Source organism: Microcaecilia unicolor, chromosome 10 (genome assembly GCF_901765095.1).
Source record: "Microcaecilia unicolor chromosome 10, aMicUni1.1, whole genome shotgun sequence".
Taxonomy (NCBI): Eukaryota; Metazoa; Chordata; class Amphibia; order Gymnophiona; family Siphonopidae; genus Microcaecilia; species Microcaecilia unicolor.
Window position 1 is genome coordinate 117,664,993 of NC_044040.1, and position 21,547 is coordinate 117,686,539.

A 21,547-nucleotide genomic window follows, 5' to 3' on the forward strand; every position below is an offset into this window, starting at 1 on the left:
TCCATCAGATCTAAAATCTCTTCCTTAGAGGATTTAATCTCCTCTCGAATGACCTTCAGGCATTTTGTGAGTTCTTTTGAAATGCCCCGTTTCACCGATGCGGTACCTACTTCAGCCGTGGACAAAGCCGAATCCGAGTCAGAATGGGAGGTACGGGCCAAGACGAGCACATGGCTGTTCGCAGCCTTACCGGCTTGCCGCGCTGACTGCCATTCGCTCTCCTTCTGAGCCTGAGATATCTTTCCTGGCCAATCAAAATTGGTCTCCATACAGTCAGCCCTAAGCTGAAGCAGCAGGTAAGGGTCGAGGAAATGTTTAAACGCACTTTATCCCAATTTTAAAGCAGGGACGCAACGGAGCTCTAAACCTAGGCAGCCATCGGCGTTCGTGACGTCACTTCCTCTCCCACTGGCAGAAAGTTTTAAGTTAAAAATAAGGGGAAAAGAGTTCCACACTATTTGAACAAGGCTTAAGATCGGTTAACTGTATTTTTTGGAATAGATGCCCCAACTGTTGTTGGAAAGTATTGGCCACAAATGCATCATTTGAAACCCTTCTTAACTCAAAATTTTATTTTCATCAAGTGGCTTGAACTGATGATTTCCTCTACTGAACCTTTCTTCCTGAGCTGGTCTTGCTTTTTCAGTTTCCTCTCGTAAGACAAGTATTTGATTCCACTTACATTCTCATTAAGATTTATTTAATAGATCTTTAGAGACGGGAGATGTTCCGGCGGGTTGGAGACGAGCGGATGTGGTTCCTTTTCACAAAAGTGGAGACAGGGAAGAAGTGGGAAACTACAGACCAGTAAGTCTCACGTCGGTGGTAGGAAAAATAATGGAGTCACTGCTGAAAGAAAGGATAGTTAACTTTCTAGAAACCAATGGGTTACGGGACTTGTCAGGAAGTATTTTTTTCATGGAGAGGGTGATGGGTATGTGGAATGCCCTCCCGCGGGAGGTGGTGGAGGTGAAAACGGTAATGGAATTCAAACATGCTTGGGATTAACACAAAGAAATCCTGTTTAGAAGGAATGGATCCATGGAATCTTTCAGAGATTGGGTGGCGACGCTGGTAATTGGGAAGCCAAACCGGTGCTGGGCAGACCTCTACAATCTACGCCCTGATCGTGACTGAATAGATAGGGATGGGCTTGAGTGTAAATTTTAAGGGGCTTCAATGTTAGCTTCAGAACTTTTAGTACAAGAAGACTGCTGGGCACTTGGGTATACATATAAAGTATCGCATATCAAGTAAAATGAGTTTATCTTGTTGGGCAGACTGGATGGACTGTACAGGTCTTTATCTGCTGTCAGTTACTATGTTACTTTGAGTATTTGGTTTTCTGTAGGATGTTGAAGGCAGGCAATTGTTTTGGTGATTGATGGCTGGTACCAAAGAAATTTTATCCTGCAGTGAGACCCAAATCCTTTTTTATGGTTTCACAGATTTATGAAGTTCTTAATTGTTGTACTGTGCAGCAGTAATGAATGTGCCGTACAGTTGGGAGAAGGCTATGACATCAAAACAGTGGATCAGTACTGATTGGCACTGTGGCATACACTCAACAGCATTGTTAAACATTTAGAGAGGCATTTTCGAAAGAAACGTCTAAGTTGGAATTTGGATGTCTTTGTAAAATGTCCAAATTTGGAGGCGGGGAGAAGGTCATTTTCAAAAAAAGATGGACGTCCATCTTTGGTTTCGAAAATACCATGGACATCCGTGGATTTGGATGTCTTTGATTTTCGGCGATTTTCGAAACCAAAGACGTCCAAGTCTAAAACTTCCAAATGCAAGCCATTTGGACGTGGGAGGAGCCAGCATTTGTAGTACACTGGTCCCCCTGACACGCCAGGACAGTAATCGGGCACCCTAGGGGGCACTGCAGTGGACTTCATAAAATGCTCCCAGGTACACAGCTCCCTTGTGTGCTGATCCCCCCAAAACCCACTACCCCCAACTGTACACCACTACCATAGCCCTTATGGGTGAAAGGGGGCACTTATGTGTGGGTACAGAGGGTTTCTGGTGGGTTTTGGAGGGCTTGCTGTTTCCTCCACAAATGTAACAGGTAGGGGGGTATGGGGCTGGGTCCACCTGTCTGAAGTGCACTGCACCTACTACGAAACTACTCCAGGGACCTGCATGCGCTGTCATGGACCTGAGTATGACATCTGAGGCTGGCAAGTAGTATTTTTAATTATGTTTTTTGAGGGTGGGAGGGGGGTTAGTGACTACTGAGGGAGTAACGGGAGGTCATCCCCGATTCCTTCCAGTGGTCATTTGGTCATTTCAGGCACCTTTTTGTGCCTTATTCATAATAAAAACAGGTCCGGGTGAAAACGTCCAAGTTTTAGTCATGGACGTCTTTGCTTTTTTCCATTATGGCTCAAAGACGTCCAAGTCTTAGGAATGCCCAAGTCCCGCCTCCACCATAAGCACATAAGCACTGTCACGCTGGGAAAAGACCAAAGGTCCATCAAGCCCAGCACTCTGTCTCCGACAGCGGCCAGTCCAGGCCCCAAGAACTCCGATATGCCCCCTTCAGATTTGGACATCCTTGCGACAGACTTCCGATAGAGACGTCCAAAATTGGGTTTTGATTATACCGATTTGGACGTCTCTGAGAGATGGACGTCCAAGTGCTGATTTATGTCACTTTTTGGACGTCCATCTCTTTCGAAAATGAGCCTAGGGTTACCATACGTCCGGATTTACCCAGACATGTCCTCTTTTTGAGGACATGTCCAGACGGATTTGGCCAGCCTGCCCGTTTGTCCGGATTTCTGGACAAACGGGCTGGCGGGGGCGGGACTCCCCTCCCCTCCCCTTACTCTACTATCTGGATTAGGAACTGGTTGACGGACAGACGACAGAGGGTGGTGGTAAATGGAGTTCGATCAGAGGAGGGAAAGGTGAGTAGCGGAGTGCCTCAGGGATCGGTGCTGGGGCCGATTCTGTTCAATATATTTGTGAGTGACATTGCCGAAGGGTTAGAAGGTAAAGTTTGCCTATTTGCGGATGATACTAAGATTTGCAACAGAGTGGACGCCCGGGAGGGAGTGGAAAGCATGAAAAGGGATCTGAGGAAGCTAGAAGAATGGTCTGAGGTTTGGCAATTAAAATTCAATGCGAAGAAATGCAAAGTGATGCATTTAGGGAGTAGAAACCCACGAGAGACATGTGTTAGGCGGGGAGAGTCTGATAGGTACTGAGGGGGAGAGGGATCTTGGGGTGATAGTATCCGAGGATCTGAAGGCGACGAAACAGTGTGACAAGGCGGTGGCCGTAGCGAGAAGGTTGCTAGGCTGTATAGAGAGAGGTGTGATCAGCAGAAGAAAGGAAGTGTTGATGCCCCTGTACAAGTCGTTGGTGAGGCCCCACCTGGAGTATTGTGTTCAGTTTTGGAGGCCGTACCTTGCGAAGGATGTTAAAAAAAATAGAAGCGGTGCAAAGAAAAGCTACGAGAATGGTATGGGATTTGCGTTCCAAGACATATGACCAAAGACTTGCTGACCTGAACATGTATACCCTGGAGGAAAGGAGGAACAGGGGTGATATGATACAGACGTTCAAATACTTGAAAGGTATTAATCCGCAAAAAAATCTTTTCCGGAGATGGGAAGGCGGTAGAACGAGAGGACATGAAATGAGATTGAAGGGGGTCAGACTCAAAAAAGATGTCAGGAAGTATTTTTTCTTTTTTTTTTTTTATTTGTAAAATTTTTATTAATGCTTTAAAAATTACAAAGTCATATAGAACAATTCTCCTTCAGAATACAAAAATAAAGGAAAAGAAAACAGTAATATTCAAGCTTTGTTAACAGTCATTTTCCCCCTCCCCTTTTATTCTTCCCTCCCCCCCTAATGCCCCCCCTCCACCTTACCCACCCCGGTCTCTTTCTCCATTTCCATCCTAAGTACTTATTTCCCGTTCTCCTTCTTCCTTTTTCAATATCCTTTCCAGTTGTGACCACTCTTCTGCCCCAGACTTATATTTTCCCTTACGTTTATCTGTCAATTTCTCCATTCCCATCAGGAGATATAATTTATCTATCCAATCTTGTTTCGTAGGGCCTGTTCTTTGCTTTCATTTCAACGCTATTGATGCACTTGGGGAGTAGAAATCCAAGGGAGACGTATGTGTTAGGCGGGGAGAGTCTGATAGGCACGGACGGGGAGAGGGATCTTGGGGTGATAGTATCTGAGGACCTGAAGGCGACGAAACAGTGCGACAAGGCGGTGGCAGTAGCTAGAAGATTGCTAGGCTGTATAGAGAGAGGAGTGACCAGCAGAAGAAAGGAGGTTTTAATGCCCCTGTATAAGACGTTGGTGAGGCCCCACCTGGAGTATTGTGTTCAGTTTTGGAGGCCATATCTTGCGAAGGATGTTAAAAAAATGGAAGCGGTGCAAAGAAAAGCTACGAGGATGGTATGGGATTTACGTTCCAAGATGTATGAAGAGAGGCTTGCTGACCTGAACATGTACACCCTGGAGGAAAGGAGGAACAGGGGTGATATGATACAGACGTTCAAATATTTGAAAGGTATTAATCCACAAACGAACCTTTTCCGGAGATGGGAAGGCGGTAGAACGAGAGGACATGAAATGAGATTGAAGGGGGGCAGACTCAGGAAAGATGTCAGGAAGTATTTTTTCACGGAGAGGGTGGTGGACGCTTGGAATGCCCTCCCGCGGGAGGTGGTGGAGATGAAAACGGTAACGGAGTTCAAACATGCGTGGGATATGCATAGAGGAATCCTGTGCAGAAGGAATGGATCCTCAGAAGCTTAGCTGAAATTGGGTGGCGGAGCAGTTGGGGGGAAGAGGGGGTGGTGGTTGGGAGGCGAGGATAGGGGAGGGCAGACTTATACGGTCTGTACCAGAGCAGGTGATGGGAGACGGGACTGGTGGTTGGGAGGCAGGAAATACTGCTGGGCAGACTTATACGGTCTGTGCCCTGAAAAAGACGGGTACAAATTCAAGATATGAGTTTATCTTGGGCAGACTAGATGGACCATGCAGGTCTTTTTCTGCCGTCATCTACTATGTTACTATGTTTTAGCTGCTGCCAAGCTCATACGCTTTATTCTAGTTTGCCATACCTTCCCTCCCGTATTCCCGTAACCCAACAGACAACATTTAGGCTCACAGGGAAACTGTACTCCTATCGCTTGTGTGATGAGTCCCGTAACCATCTCCCAGAAATCCTGAATTATCAAGCATTCCCACCATATATGGAAATATGTCCCTTTCTCCTTTTCACACCTCCAGCATATATCTGAGGCGGTGGAGTACATCATTTTTATCCTATCTGGTGTATAATACCAGCGACTCATAATTTTATATGCATTCTCCTTGACCAGCACACATATGGATGCTTTTTTAATCTCCACACACATCTTCTTCCATTCTTTCCAGCTAAATTCCTGTTTGAGATCTTGTTCCCAAGCTTTCATATATGGTAGCTTTTCGAAGTCAGTACCTCTAATATGTTCATACAATTTAGAAATCCCTTTCCCTCCCCCACTTATGATCCCCCACAAGTTTTCAAATTGTTCATTCTCCAACCAGTTCCCCTTATGCCATTTGGCTGTCACCATATAATTTTTGACCTGGAGATAAGCATAGTGATCAGTCTCAGGGAGATCATATTCCCTTCTAATCTCTTCAAAGGTTTTAAGGGTACCCTCTGACGTGAACTCCCGGAATCTAATTAAACCTCTGTCAAACCATGAGGTCATGATCTTATTCTCTTGTCCCCCCGGAAAGCCCGGCTCTTGGGTAAGCCAAGCATAAGAAGATCTACTTTGTACCCCCCTTAGTCTCTGTTTGAGTCTACCCCAAAGTGTAAACAGATGTGAAATGAAAGGGTTTAAAGTCAATATTTTATAGGATGATTTTGGGAAAGAACCCCAAAGTAGTGCATCCAGTCTTCCTGCTTGTACAAAGATCTGTTCCAACCGTGTCACCGGTGAGAGATCTACTCTGCTCCATACTCCAATTTGTCTCAATTGTGCTGCCCAATAATACCAAGTAATGTTAGGGATTCCCCTCCCTCCTAGTTCTACCGCTCTCCACATTATTTTCCTTGACAGTCTAGCCGGGTGCCTTCCCCATATGAATCCCCCTAATTCGGCCTGTATTCTCTGCAATTCTCCTTTAGGTACCGCGATGGGTAGTGTTTGGAATAAAAATAACAGCCTGGGAAGTATATTCATCTTGACCGCCGCTATGCGGCCCCACCACGAGAGCCAGCCCTCCTTCCATTTTATTAAGTCTCTCCGGATGGCCGAAATGAGTGGCGTATAATTCAGTTGGTATAAGTTAGTAAGATCTCGTGATATGTGTATGCCCAAGTAGCGAAAACTTTCGCCCGTCCAGCGAAAGCCGAATTTCCCCCTAACTGTTCTATTTCCTGATTCATTACCGTGACCCCCATAAGTTCAGATTTATCAAAGTTTACCCGAAATCCTGAGAGCTTCCCAAATGAGTTCAATTCTTTTATAAGCACCGGTAGTGTGTCTATGGGGGATCCGATAAAAAACAGGATATCATCTGCAAATAATGCTATTTTGTGATCCATCCCCCCTATTCGAACCCCTTTTATTTCCTTCAGTAACCTTATTCGCTGAGCCAGAGGCTCAATGGAGATGGCAAACAACAATGGAGACAAGGGACACCCCTGTCTGGTCCCCCGTTGTATATTAAATGGGCTCGACCATCCCCCAATAACTTTAATCCTTGCCATCGGGTGTTCATACAGCCTTTTCACCCAGTCTACAAAATAGTTTCCCATCCCCATTTCTAGCATCACTTCCCACAAATACAGCCACTCCACCCTATCAAACGCTTTTTCTGCGTCTACTGTAAGTAACGTCATGGAATCTCCCCTTCTCTGTGCACCCCACATCAAATTTAAGGTTCTTCTAATGTTATCTGCTACCTGCCTGTGCTTAATGAAGCCAGATTGATCTTCATGTATAAGTGATGGTAGGATTCCCTTCAGTCTATCAGCCATTACTTTAGCTAGGATCTTAATATCTGTGTTCAATAGGGAGATCGGTCTGTATGACCCACATAATGTGGGGTCCCTCCCAGGTTTCAGCAAGACCGATATCCCTGCTTCTTGCATACTTGTCGGAAATCCCTTCCCAAGAAAACAAGCATTACCCACCCTTACTAGGAGAGGTCCCAATTCTTGTTGAAAAATTTTGTAATATTTGGCGGTGAACCCGTCCAACCCCGGGGATTTCCCTCCCTTTAAGCCTCTGATAACCCCCAACACTTCTTTCAGCGTGATTTCGGCCTCAAGTTCCCCTCTCTGTTGAGACGTCACCCTCTGTAGACCTAGTCCCTTTATATAGTCCCTGATGCCCTCTACAGTGGCCGTGGATTCTTTTTTGTATATGGCTGTATAAAACTTCGTGAACTGATTCCTAATCTCATCAGTATGAAATATCTTATCTGCTTGCCCTTTAACTTTAGTGATTGTGCTCTGAACCCTTCTGTCCCGCAACCCTTTAGCTAGTAATTTCCCCGCTTTATTACTGAACTCAAAAAACCTCTGCTGCATTAATTGTCTATGGAATTCCATGGTTTTCATCTGGATCAGCTGTAGTTCCGCTCTCCATTTTTTCAACTCTTCTACATATTGGAGTCCCCCTCTCTGTTGATGTAGTGCTTCCAGTCTCGCTAACTGCTTCCGGACTTCTAGCTCCTGCTCCACCCTCAACTGCTTCTTATATGCCCCTTTCTTAATTAATACCCCTCTTACTACCGCTTTAAGGGCATCCCAGACTATCCCATCCAACACCTCCCCATTATCATTTATTTCCAAATATTCCTTTATGGTTCTTTTGATTTCCTGACAATCTGTCTCTCCGTCTAACAGGGATTCATTTAATCTCCAGGTTCTTCCTGTTGCTTGCTTGCCCCACCCTTCTAGGGTTACCCATATGGCTGCATGGTCAGAGGCATGGATGCTCTCGATCTCTGCGTCCATTGTGTCCCCCCAAACCCTCCGGCTACCCCAGATTGTACAGTCCCCTGTACATGTGCGTAATGTGTGTATTGTCGCTGTCCTGGATGCTTCAGGCGCCATATGTCTACAAGATCTAACTCCCGCATCAACCTATGAAATTGATGACCATTATATCTTCCTCCCCCTTCCCGCCCGTCCGAATGATCAAGGATTCCTGCTGGGTGGTTAAAATCCCCTCCCATCATCACTACTCCCCCCACAAAGGAAAGCAATCCTGCCCTGATAGCTTCAAAATACCTCCCCTGTCCCTTGTTTGGTGCATACAGGTTTATTAGGGTAATATCGCGATTATTTACCTTCCCCTTCACGGCAAGGCAGCGACCCTCCTTGTCATTGTATACAGACTCTTTTACAAACTGCAGATGTTCTTTCACATAAATCACAAGCCCTCCTGTCTTATTTCCCCTAGAATCAGCCAGTGCAAATCCCTCCCCCAATCCTTTATTCATAATTAGTGGTTCATCGCTCTTCCTAATATGTGTTTCCTGTAGCATTATGATATCACACTTCAATCTACGCAATTCTCTAAAGATTATACTTCTTTTACCCGGGTTATTTAATCCGTTAACATTCCAGGACCCAATATGTAACCTCCCACCCTCCTTCTCACTCTTATCCCCCCCTGTTCCTCCCCCCCCCTCCCTCTCCCAATCCCCCCTATCCGCTGGCAACCTCCAGTGTGTGCCAGTATTCCCCTCTAGGAAGCACCCCCTCCTTAGAGCATGGCTATCCGATCAAACATCCAGCCATACATCCCCTTCCCCTTTTTGTGTGCAACCTCTATAAACAATTCCCCCCATCTCAATATCTATATTTAACCCCACAACATCTTAAATTGCATTCATCCGCTCTCTATAGCGGAAAACTCACTCAATGTCCACATTCAGTCTATTTCAGATTCATGTGCCATCTGCCTTCTCCATTGCTTCCCTCTCAGCCTGTGTGGAAAGACGATTTTTCTTTCCCTCAACCAACTTCCAGCCCGTCTGTTCCTTTCGGATCTGCGCTGAGAATGTTGTGCGGGTTCTTCCCCTCTCGGAACATCTGTGCATCCCATCTCTTTCAGTGTTTTCCACGCTCCCTGTGGTGACTGGAGGCGGCGAGTGATATTTCCCACCGTTACTTGTAATCCAAACGGAAACAGCCAGCGGTAGCGTAGTCCAGCTTTTTGTAAATAGTTGGTGATCTCCCTAAATTCTCTTCTGCGCTGTAGAGTTTTCCAGGCCAAGTCCTGGTACACCCGGAGCTTAACTGTTTTCCACGTGATGTCTCCAAGTTCCCTCGCTTTTCTCCATACTTTTTCTTTGACCGAGAACCTGAGAAAGCATGCCACAATGTCTCGGGGCAGTCTATTCTTTGGTGATCCTAGACTTCTGTGCGCTCTTTCTATTTCTACAGGTTCCATCTCCAGTCTTTCTTCACTTGAGTTCTGGTTCAGCAAAAAGGCACAGATTTCCTGCACCACCTTCTCTGAGTCTTTATATTGTTCCTCCTCAGGTATGCCTCGAAATCTCAGGTTGCACCTTCTGGTACGATTTTCTAGGACTTCTATCAATGATTCCATATCTGCCCTTGCTTGCTGCTCAGATTTGAGGGAACCCCGGATCTCCTTCACTTCCAGCGCTACTGCCTCTGTTTTTTCTTCATTTTCCGCCATTCTGTTTCCGATCTCCTTGACTTCCTCGCGGAGCTCTGCTACTGCTGTTTGAATGCTGCGTCGAGTTGTCACCATCTCGTTCTTCAGCTCTTGAAACCATCTGGCGAAATCTCTTTTGCTGATCTCTGCCTCACTGTCGTTCTGCTCTTTGGGGTCCGGGTCCGATTCACTCTCCTCGGCCGCCATCTTGGCTCCTCGTGACCGGAGACCCGCGCCTTTGCCTGCGCTCGCCGATTCCGATCTAAACTTGAATTTCGCCAGCTTCTTCTTTGCTGCCATATTTCAGATGTACTTTTCTCGCGGTGGGGGTTATTTTTTCACGATTTGGTACTGGGGACGTCTCAATTTCGCTCTAAAGTTCTCGGAGCTCGCTGATCAAGCAGCCATCTCCTCAGCTGACGTCACTTCCTCCAGGAAGTATTTTTTCACGGAGAGGGTGGTGGATGCTTGGAATGCCCTCCCGCGGGAGGTGGTGGAGATGAAAACGGTAACGGAATTCAAACATGCGTGGGATATGCATAAAGGAATCCTGTGCAGCAGGAATGGATCCTCAGAAGCTTAGCTGAAATTGGGTGGCGGAGCAGGTGGGGGGAAGAGGGGTTGGTGGTTGGGAGGCTAGGATAGGGGAGGGCAGACTTATACGGTCTGTACCAGAGCCGGTGATGGGAGACGGGACTGGTGGTTGGGAGGCGGGAAATACTGCTGGGCAGACTTATACGGTCTGTGCCCTGAAAAAAACAGGTACAAATTCAAGATATGAGTTTATCTTGGGCAGACTAGATGGACCATGCAGGTCTTTTTCTGCCGTCATCTACTATGTTACTATCCCTGGTGGTCTAGAGGTACCTCTTTGTCTTCGGGGCAGGAAAGAGCCCCCTCTTTCCTGCCCGGAGCACTGCTGCCAGCTCAGCTGCCCTGCATCCTGTGAGTCTGGCTCTCAGCATTTCAAAATGGCCGCCGAGAGTTAAAGCAGCCTCACGAGACTTCAACTCTCGGTGGCCATTTTGAAACGCTGAGAGCTGGACTCACTACTACTACTACTACTTAACATTTCTAGAGCGCTACTCACAAGGATGCAGGGTAGCTGAGCTGGCAGCAGTGCTCCGGGCAGGAAAGAGGGGGCTCTTTCCTGCTCCGAAGAGGTACCTCTAGACCCCCAGGGATAGTAGAGTAAGAGGAGGGGAGATGACGGGGGAAGGAAGGTGATGGGGGGAGGAGGGGTGACCGGGGGAGGGGAATATGCGTGCGGGGCGAGTGTGTGAAAGGGGCGGGGCAAGTGTCCTCTTTTTATGAGGACAAAAAATGGCAACCCTAAATGAGCCTGTTAGGGGGTCTTTTACTAAAGCTTAGCTCGAGTTATCTGCAGCAGGGCCCATTTTATTCCTGTGGGTCCTGCTGCAGGTAACTCGAGCTAAGCTTTAGTAAAAGACCCTCTTATTCAGTTAAGATGTAAAGAAGACAATATAGGTGTCATATTTAGAGTATGTCATATCAGAACTCTTTAGTAACCAGCATTGCTTGCTTCATTCACATCTTCAAGGCACTATAACTAGTTTCCAAGGGCTGGTATTGTTCAGCTGAGCATCCCACACGCTTGCAACAGGAATGAAAAATTTGGCATCCCATATTTTTTCTGTTTAGCAGTGATTATGTTGCATATTGCAAAATGTTGTGTGCAAATACCAGACATCATGGATTTCAATGCTTGTTTTGTGATATAAAGCACTTTGATCCCAGAGTGAAGAAATTAGATTCTGGCAGTAAATATATTCCTCTTTTCAGTGGCGCTAAAAAGAAAAAAAAAATCTGGTCTTGACACCTCAGATTTTTTTCACCTAAAAGTAGGGCAACTTTTCATGCAAAAATTTTTTTTTGCCTATTTCAACCAAGCATATTTCAATAAATAAGCACACAAGAAATGTTTTCTCTTAACATTACAATGACAACCTTGAAGTCGGATATATATTATCTCCCTGAAGTCCTGCCAACGTGTGTCATATTAGAACTACCGCCTGGCTACCGCATGCCCCACGCAGTAATTCTATTTTTGACGCATGTCCAAAACGTGCAGCAGAAAATATTTTCTATCTTCTATTTTCTACCGCGTGGCGCTAACCGGGCGGTAATCAGCAGTTTATGCGTGCTGATGATTACCGCCTGGTTATCGCGTGAGACATTACCACTAAGTGGGTGGTGGTAAGGTCTCAGGCCCAAAATGGGCACGCGCTCATTTTAATTTTGACGCACGTACATTTTCGGCCACAAAAAAAGGCCTTTTTTGCAGGCGCGCTGAAAAATGGACCTGCGCGTATCCAATACATACACCTACACCAGCGCAGTACATTTTTCGGCGTGCCTTAGTAAAAGGGCCCCTTAGTCTTAAATTGTCATACAAATTTTTCAGCACCTAAAAATTGCCCAGATATTTAAATTACAAGCCATTTATAGTGTTGCTCAAATATTTTGAGAGGATAAACTTAGTGTTTCTGTTGCATTGGTTCGTATATTTGCAGTTTTGCTTTTTGTCTATGGCCTACAACTTCACAACTACAAGACTTTGTTCCAGAAATTCTGCACCATTTACTTTCAGACTTTCTAGAACATCCATACAAAGATTAGTCAAAATTGGACGTGGTTGGATGGAGACACTTTGTTTTTATGAGATCTGTCCATATATGCAGAGTGCTGTTCTTTTTGGTAAACCATGATGAGCTTTTGTGGATATATATGGATGGATGGGTATCTTCAGTTGCATATCAATTTGTGTGGGATTGCAGCTGAGAAGAGCTATTGTGAGTGGAAAACATCTGACAAGTGGTTGTTTTTTCTCCTTGACTGGAAACCTCTGTGAACTCTGTTCATACTTGTCTGCATTCTTGGTGTTAAGCCCTACTTTATATTGTGTGGGTTTCCTCTGAAATGTAAAGGCTACCTTTTCTGGATCTTAGATCTTGAACACAAAAAATTATTTCAGTAATGTTAAATCTATAGAATGAGAATTGACCCAGAAGCACTTAGAAGTGATATTCATGTAAGATCATTTTATTGATTATTGATAGTGTTTTCTACATTTTCAGGGCACCAGCTTGACCTTAGTTGACCTCCCAGGACATGAGAGTTTGCGGCTTCAGTTCTTGGAACGGTTTAAAACAGCAGCTAGGTAAGGAATTTGAACCCTGAGACACCATGTTATAAATATTCTCCGAGGACAAGCAGGCACTGATCGGTCGGCATCCAAGGTGGCCCAGGAACGGAGATTTTTTCCAGCAAAAATCCACAAACTTTGAGTCAGCTTCCGGAGCACAGGACAGACGCACTGCGCTTGCGCGGCCATGTTCCCGCCCACGCGTGTCCGTTCCCACCTCAGTTTTTCTTTTTCCGCAGAGGAGAGTGGCTGCGTGTCGGTCTCTCTCCCTCAGGCCCAGAGAAAGACTTTAGCGTTTTCGCTCTGTTGTTTGCACTTTCTTTTTGTTTTACGTTGCCTCCTTGTCTTTTCTTTTTCCAGTTAAAAAAAAAAATTATATAATCTTATAGTCTTAGTTTTTTCCCCTTTTAAAGTTTTCTTTTGATTTCGTCGGCTGCGCATATGCGGTTCTCATTTTTGTGGCCCTCTGTTGGCACAATCGAGCCTTTTGATTTCACCGCCGCTATTTTTCCGTTCATGTCATCGAAGCCTCCCAGCGGCTTCAAGAAGTGTGCTCGGTGCCAGCGGTCGATCTCGGGCACTGACCCGCACGTGTGGTGCATCCAGTGCCTTGGGCCCGACCATCGCCCAGACGCTTGTAAGTTGTGTCTGAGCTTGAAAAAGCGGACACAGGCATCGAGAAGAGCTCTTCGGGACCGTCTTTTCGGAGCTCCAACTGATTTCTCGGCGTCGACATCGGGAGCGCAGGTAATGGCTGTCCGGACTTCACCACTTGCTGGGAGTAGTGAGCCGTCGAGTGGGTTTCTACCTGTCTCGAGGGCTCCTGCTGTGCAGGCCCAGTCGGTCCCGACCCCGAGGAGGCATGTGGATTCCACGTCCTCCTTGTCGGTACCGAGGAGTGCCGGTGACGTGCTTCGAGCAAAGGCAAAGAAGCACCGTTATCGGTCTCCTTCAAGACATGGTATCGGGAGCTTCAGGACGTCAAAGGATTCGGCACCTAAGAAGCGTCGACTCTGGGAGGAGCACTCACCCTCCATACAAGAGGTGTCGGTGCGTCGATCTTTGGACAGTCCGGTACCGCCTCCCAGACCTCCACAGATTCTGACGCCGACTTCTGCACTGGCCGCACAGCCTTCCTCGACAGCGTCTCTAGACGAGCGCATCTGAGCCCTTCTTCCAGGCCTCCTGGAAGGGTTGCTGCATCAGTCTGTCTCGGTACCGGGGGTGCTTGCGCCCTTGGTACCGTCAATGGAAGTGGCAGCTGGCTCTGTGCCTGTGATGTGGTCCCTGACGCCGGTACCACTTGCGGCATCGGCCTCGACTTCTCGGCATCGCCATAGAGGACGGCGTTCCTCGCCGTCGAGACGGGCCCGGTTTCGGACTGCAGTTAGAGAACTCTTGTCCAATACCGAGGAGGATGCCTCGTGGGATGAAGAGGAAGATCCCAGGTATTTCTCTTCCAAGGAGTCTTGTGGTCTTCCTTCTGATCCTACTCCTTCACCTGAGAGGAAGCTTTCTCCACCGGAGAGTCTCACCTTCTCGTCATTTGTCCAGGAAATGTCTGTGGGCATTCCCTTCCCGGTGGTAACTGAGGATGAGCCAAAGACTGAAATGCTCAAGGACCTTGACTATCCTTCACCATTTAAGGAGTCGTCCACTTCCCCTTTGCATAATGTCCTTAAGGAGACATTGCTTAGGAACTGGACGAAACCACTCAGTAATCCCACCATTCCCAAAAAAGCTGAGTCTCAATATCGGATTTATGGAGAACCTGATGAGGTCCCAGTTACTTCACGACTCTATGGTTGTGGATTCCGCTCTCAAGAGAGCCAGGAGTACTAGGGATTTTGCCTCGGCACCCCCGGGGGCGAGAGTCTAGGACTCTGAACTCTTTTGGGAGGAAGGCCTATCAGTCCTCTATGCTCATGTCCAAGATCCAATCATACCAGCTCTACACAAACATCCATATGCGGAATAATGTTAAGCAACTGGCGGACTTGATGGACAAGCTCCCTCCGGAGCACGCCAGGCCTTTTCAGGAGGTGGTCAGGCAGCTGAAGACATGTCATAAATTCCTGTCCAGGGGTGCTTACGACACTTTTGATGTTGCATCCAGATCCGCTGCTCAAGGTATAGTGATGCGCAAACTCTCATGGCTGCGTGCCTCTGACCTGGATAGTTGAACCCAGCAGCAGCTTGCGGATGTTCCTTGCCGGGGGGATAATATTTTGGCGAGGAAGTCGAGCAGGTGGTAGAACAGCTCCACCAGCGGGAAACCACCCTCGACAAACTCTCCCACCGGGCGCCTTCAGCATCTACCTCAACAGGTAGACGTTTTTTCTGGGGAAGGAGGACTGCTCCCTATGCTTACAAAAAGCGTAGGTACAATCCACCTTCCCGACAGCCTTCTCAGGCTCAGCCCCATCGCGCTCATTAGCGTCAACAGCGTGCGCCCAGACAGGCCCCTGCAGCTCCCCAGCAAAAGCAAGGGACGGGTGTTTGACTGGCTCCAGCTGAGCATAGCCGCCATAAAAGTACCTGTGCCAGACAATCTACCAGTCAGGGGGAGGTTAAAGCTTTTTCACCAAAGGTGGCCTCTCATAACCTCCAACCGGTGGGTTCTTCAAATAGTCCGGTTAGGGTACTCCCTCAATTTGATCTCCAGACCTCCAAATTGCCCACCGGGAGCTCAGTCCTTCAGCTTCCAGCACAGGCAGGTACTTGCAGAGGAACTCTCCGCCCTTCTCAGCGCCAGTGCGGTCGAGCCCGTTCCACCAGGGCACGAAGGGCTGGGATTCTATTCCAGGTACTTCCTTGTGCAAAAGAAAACAGGGGGGATGCATCCCATCCTAGACCTAAGGGCCCTGAACAAATTCTGGTCCGAGAAAAGTTCAGGATGCTTTCCCTGGGTACCCTTCTTCCCATGATTCAGGAAAACGATTAACTATGCTCTCTAGACTTAAAGGATGCTTATACACACATCCCGATACTTCCCTCTCACAGGAAGTATCTTCGATTCTGTCTTTGAACACAGCATTTTCAATATTGTGTGCTGCCCTTTGGTCTGGCGTCTGCGCCCAGGGTGTTTACAAAATGCCTAGCGGTGGTTTCAGCGTCACTACGCAGATTGGGAGTGCATGTGTTTCCTTATCTCGATGATTGGCTGGTGAAGAGCACCTCGGAGGCAGGAGCTCTACAGTCCATGCAGATGACTATTCAACTGCTGGAGCTACTCGGGTTTGTGATAAATTACCCGAAGTCCCACCTTCTTCCATTTCAAAAGCTAGAATTTATAGGAGCTCTGCTGAACTCCCAGACGGTTCATTCCTATCTCCCCGAGGCGAGGGCAGACAACCTTCTGTCTCTTGTTTCCATGGCCAGAGCGTCTCAGCAGATCACAGCTCGGTAGATGTTGAGACTTATAGGCCATATGGCCTCCACAGTCCATGTAACACCCATGGCCTGTCTTCACATGAGATCAGGTCAATGGACCCTAGCTTCCCAGTGGTATCAAGCTGCAGGGAATCTAGAGGATGCAATCCAGCTGTCCACCGATTTTCATAATTCCCTCCAGTGGTGGACAATTCGATCCAATTTGACCTTGGGACGTCCCTTCCAAATTCCTGACCACGGATGCATCTCTCCTGGGGTGGGGAGCGCATGTAAATGGGCTCCACACTCAAGGAGCTTGGTCCCTCCGGGAATCAGGTCTTCAGATCAATCTCCTGGAGTTGCAAGCGGTCTAGAACGCTCTAAAGGCTTTCAGAGATCGTCTGTCCAATCAAATTATTCAAATTCAGACAGACAGGTTGCCATGTATTACATCAACAAGCAGGGGGGCACCGGATCTCGCCTCCTGTGTCGGGAAGCCGTTCAGATGTGGCTTTGGGCTCACCGTCACGGCATGTTTCTCCAAGCCACGTATCTGGCAGGCGTAAACAACAGTCTGGCCGACAGGTTGAGCAGGATTATGCAACCCCACGAGTGGTCCCTGAACGTGGGCGTAGTACGCAAGATCTTCCGAGAGTGGGGCACCCCCTTGGTGGATCTTTTTGCCACTCAGATCAATCACAAGGTCCCTCAGTTCTGTTCCAGACTTCAGGCCCATGACAGACTAGCGTTGGATGCCTTTCTCCTGTATTGGGGGAGGGGCCTTCTGTATGCATATCCTCCCATACCGCTGGTGGAGAAGACTTTGCTGAAACTCAAGCAAGATTGCGGAACCATGATTCTGATTGCTCCCTTTTGGCCGCGTCAGATTTGGTTCCCTCTTCTTCTGGAGGTGTCCTCCAAAGAACCGTGGAGATTGGAGTGTTTTCCAACCCTCATCACTCAGAACGAGGGGGCGCTTCTGCATCCCAACCTCCAGTCTCTGGCCCTCATGGCCTGGATGTTGAGAGCGTAGAATTTGCCTCCTTGGGTCTTTCTGAGGCTGTCTCCCGAGTCTTGCTTGCGTCCAGGAAAGATTCCATGAAGAAGTGTTACTTTTTTAAATGGAGGAGGTTTGCCGTCTGGTGTGACAGCAAGGCCCTAGATCCTCGCTCTTGTCCTACACAGACCCTGCTTGAATACCTTCTACACTTGTCAGAGTCTGGTCTCAAGACCAACTCCGTAAGAGTTCATCTTAGTGCGATTAGTGCTTATCATCAACGTGTAGAAGTTCAGCCTATTTCTGAACAGCCTTTAGTTGTTCGCTTCATGAGAGGTTTACTTTTGTCAAAACCCCCTGTCAAACCTCCACCAGTGTCATGGGATCTCAACGTCGTTCTCACCCAGCTGATGAAAGCTCCTTTTGAGCCACTGGATTCCTGCCATCTGAAGTACTTGACCTGGAAGGTCATTTTCTTGGTGGCTTTTACTTCAGCTCGTAGAGTCAGTGAGCTACAAGCCTTGGTAGCCCATGCTCCCTATTCTAAATTTCATCATAACAGAGTAGTCCTCCGTACGCACCCTAAGTTCTTGCCGAATGTGGTGTCGGAGTTCCATCTGAACCAGTCAATTGTCTTGCCAACATTTTTTCCCCGTCCTCATACCCGCCCTGCTGAACGTCAGTTGCACACATTGGACTGCAAGAGAGCACTGGCCTTCTATGTAGAGCGGACAAGCCCCTTCAGACAGTCCGCCCAAATGTTTGTTTCTTTCGATCCCAACAGAAGGGGAGTTGCTGTCGGGAAACGCACCATTTCCAATTGGCTAGCAGATTGCATTTCCTTCACTTATGCCCAAGCTGGGCTGACTCTTAAGGGTCATGTCACGGCTCATAGTGTTAGAGCCATGGCAGCGTCAGTGGCCCACTTGAAGTCAGCCACTATAGAAGAGATTTGCAAGGCTGCGACATGGTCATCAGTCCACACATTCACATCTCATTACTGCCTTCAGCAGGATTCCCGATGCGACAGTCGGTTTGGGCAGTCGATGCTGCAGAATCTGTTTGGGGTTTAGAATCCAACTCCACCCCCCCAGGCCCTTTTTTATTCTGTTCCAGGCTGCACTCTCAGTTAGAAGTTTCTTCGTAGGTCAATCTTTGTTATGTCCTCGCCGTTGCGAGGCCCAGTTGACCTTCTTTTGTTGTTTTGAGTGAGCCTGGGGGCTAGGGATACCCCATCAGTGAGAACAAGCAGCCTGCTTGTCCTCGGAGAAAGCGAAGATACTTACCTGTAGCAGGTACTCTCTGAGGTCAGCAGGCTGCTTGTTCTCACCAACCTGCCCACCTCCCCTTTGGAGTTGTTTTTCCTCTTCTTCTTTATTTGCTTTTTGATATAACTGAGGCGGGAACGGATGCATGCGGGCAGGAAGATGGCCGCGCATGCACAGTGTGTCTTTCCCACGCTCCGGAAGCTGACTCAAAGTTTGTGGATTTTTGCTGGAAAAAATCTCCGTTCCTGGGCCGCCATGGACACCGACCCATCAGTGAGAACAAGCAGCCTGCTGTCCTCGGAGAATACCTGCTACAGGTAAGTATCTTCGCTTTACTTTACCACAGGAATTCAGCTGTCACATAGATTTTTTTCATTTCTTTTGGAAGGCAGTAGGGAGTCCTAAGCAATATTTTCAAAATCTCCATATGATTGAACTGACGTGGAGCTCAATGGCAGTGCAGTGCCATGTGAGAGGTCCCTGGTTTGATTCCTGGATCAAGTTGTTTGCACCATATGTAGAAAACAGATTAGTTGCAAGTAATGATTTATGGCTTCAGGTTCCCAGTACTGGTTCTGACTGAGTTAGACTAAAGAAGAAAGGAAAGGAAAATGGGACTTGATATTCTGCCTTTCTGAGGTTTTTGCAACTACATTCAAAGTGGTTTACATATATTCAGGTACTTATTTTGTACCAGGGGCAATGGAGGGTTAAGTGACTTGCCCAGAGTCACAAGGAGCTGCAGTGGGAATCAAACTCAGTTCCCCAGGATCAAAGTCCACTGCACTAACCACTAGGCTACTCCCAAGGGGAGAGGGATCTCTATAAGGCCTCCCCCCCCTCCCAAAAAAAAAACAAACCACATTTAAACACAACTCTGATGTTTTCTTGAAGTTATAAAGTAAATAGTTTTAATTTTTTGAGAACTTTGGGGTTTGAAGGAGTAGGGCTTTCATTGCCCTTTAGGGATGGGGTCTTCTGGAGCCCTGAGCTAGCTCCTAGAATGAGGGTTTCCAGGGACTGTTAATCTGCTTAATTTAACATTATGCTCTTACACTATTCTGTATGAGATTTTTGTGTTATGTTATACAGGGCAATTGTGTTTGTGGTGGACAGCGCAGCTTTCCAGCGGGAAGTGAAGGATGTAGCAGAACTTCTGTATCAATTACTGACTGACAATGTTGTTCTGAAGAATGCTCCCCCTCTGTTGATAGCCTGCAATAAACAAGGTATTGGGTCTGAGTGACAGGGCTGAGGAAGCAAAGCAAGGATTTCCTGTATAGCAAACTTTTTAATATTTTTATTTTTTTTTACATATTTATAACCCGTTTTCTCTGAGGACAAGCAGGCCAATCTCACAATTGGGTAACGTGATATCGCATTGCCCAATTGTGAGAATATAAGGCCTGCTGTCCTCAGAGAATACCTGCTACAGCAACTGAAATAAACAGGTAATTTATTTAATGTTTTTATGAGTTCCTTGGTTTCATCAGGATTTTTTGGGTATTCATATGCAGATGTTTGTGTTAATTCCAATGACCTGAAATTTATTGACTCTACAAGCATCTGTTTCACATTGTATTGTTATGATTCATTCTTGGGCAAATCAACACTTGTTAAAGCTTAATACATCTAAGACAAAACTTGCACTTTAGTAATGATTTGTGAGAGTTTTTTTCTAATGCTACAGTACATTCAAGGGAGCAATTGCAATTTGAAAAATATTCTAGATTATTGGGAGTCATTTTAGATACTCAGTTAAAAATGGAATCTCAGATAAATTACTTGAGAGAGAAAATATTCTTTAAATTCTCAGAGGATGAGGAGGAAGTGACGTCACCGCTACCGATGGCAGCCTAGCTTCTGAGCTCCCGCTCCCTGAATCACAAAATAGCTATAAAAAGCACTCACCAGCTACTTTAAAATCGATTGCAGCGTTCCTTATTGCTCCTCATCGGTAACAGCATGAGTAGAGCGTCTTTGGCGCGACCTAAGGAGGCTGAGAAGTCGGCTGGCGGCGGGACAAGTAAAACCGCTAAGCGCCACGAGGTAATGGCGCGAGCGTCCCCTTCGGACTCTGATTCCGCGCTGTTGATGTCGGAATCGCGGAAGCCGCCGGCAGAAAAAGGACTCTCAGGCGAACTTCGCCAGCTGCTTTCAGGAATACAGGAGGATATTAAAAAATCGAAGGACGAGATCTTGGACAAGATGGAGGTACTGAGCTCTGACCTCCGTGAGCTGGGCAACAGAGTTGAAGACGCAGAGGCAAAGCTGGAAGAGCACTCTGAGTCCCTGCTCTTGCATGAGGCCCATCTTCAAGCCCTGGATCAACAGAATAAAGACCTCACATATAAGCTTGATGATCTTGAGAACAGGGGACGGTGGAACAATCTTAGGTTCCGTGGAGTCCCCGAGGGCAGCGAGAGCGAAGATGTCCTGCTCATTATACAAACACTGTGTGCCACTCTGCTGGGGGCCGATGCTGCAGCGGCAAAGGTAGAGATAGATAGAGTGCATAAATCCCTTGGCCAGAGGCAGGAGAATAGAGTACGGGACATTATTACACGGTTTCACCGATATGAAGTGAAAGATCAACTGCTTAATTGCGCCAGGAAAAAGCCTGACCTGGAATATGGCGGAGCTAAAATATCTGTATTTCAAGACCTTTCGCAGTTTACTTTACAGCAGAGACGCCTCATGAAACCGGCCCTGGACATTCTAACTAAAGAACACGTCACGTACAGGTGGGGCTTTCCCTTCTCTCTGAACTATACTCTCCAGGGAGCCAAAAACAGAATAACATCATTGACCGAAGCTTGGACATCCCTGCATGTGGCGGGCCTGGTGAAAACGAGCAAGCCCCCAGGTGACTTAGCGTCCACTACGAAAGCTAAACTTCAAAAATGGCAGCGGGTTCCTTCCAATACTAAAAGGAACAACCCGAAAAGAAGAGTGACCGCGGAAGAAACCTGAATTGTTGTGGTAGCCTGGTTGGTATATCTTATTCGAGGTCTCACTCCGCACGGCGGTTGAATGGACAATGGTTATGTCTGTGCCAATG

At 47.1% G+C, this 21,547-nt stretch overlaps 1 protein-coding gene across 2 annotated transcripts in view; it reads left to right on the top strand.

The window, feature by feature from the left end:
- SRPRB (SRP receptor subunit beta) overlaps nucleotides 1-21,547 on the top strand; it is a 269,053-nt gene that overhangs the window by 149,452 nt on the left and 98,054 nt on the right. For both annotated transcript variants that reach the window (XM_030216497.1, XM_030216498.1), the window contains 2 exons: nucleotides 12,782-12,864; nucleotides 19,579-19,715. In XM_030216497.1, the coding sequence (XP_030072357.1) occupies nucleotides 12,782-12,864; nucleotides 19,579-19,715 (220 nt within the window). The remainder of the gene's footprint in view (nucleotides 1-12,781; nucleotides 12,865-19,578; nucleotides 19,716-21,547) is intronic.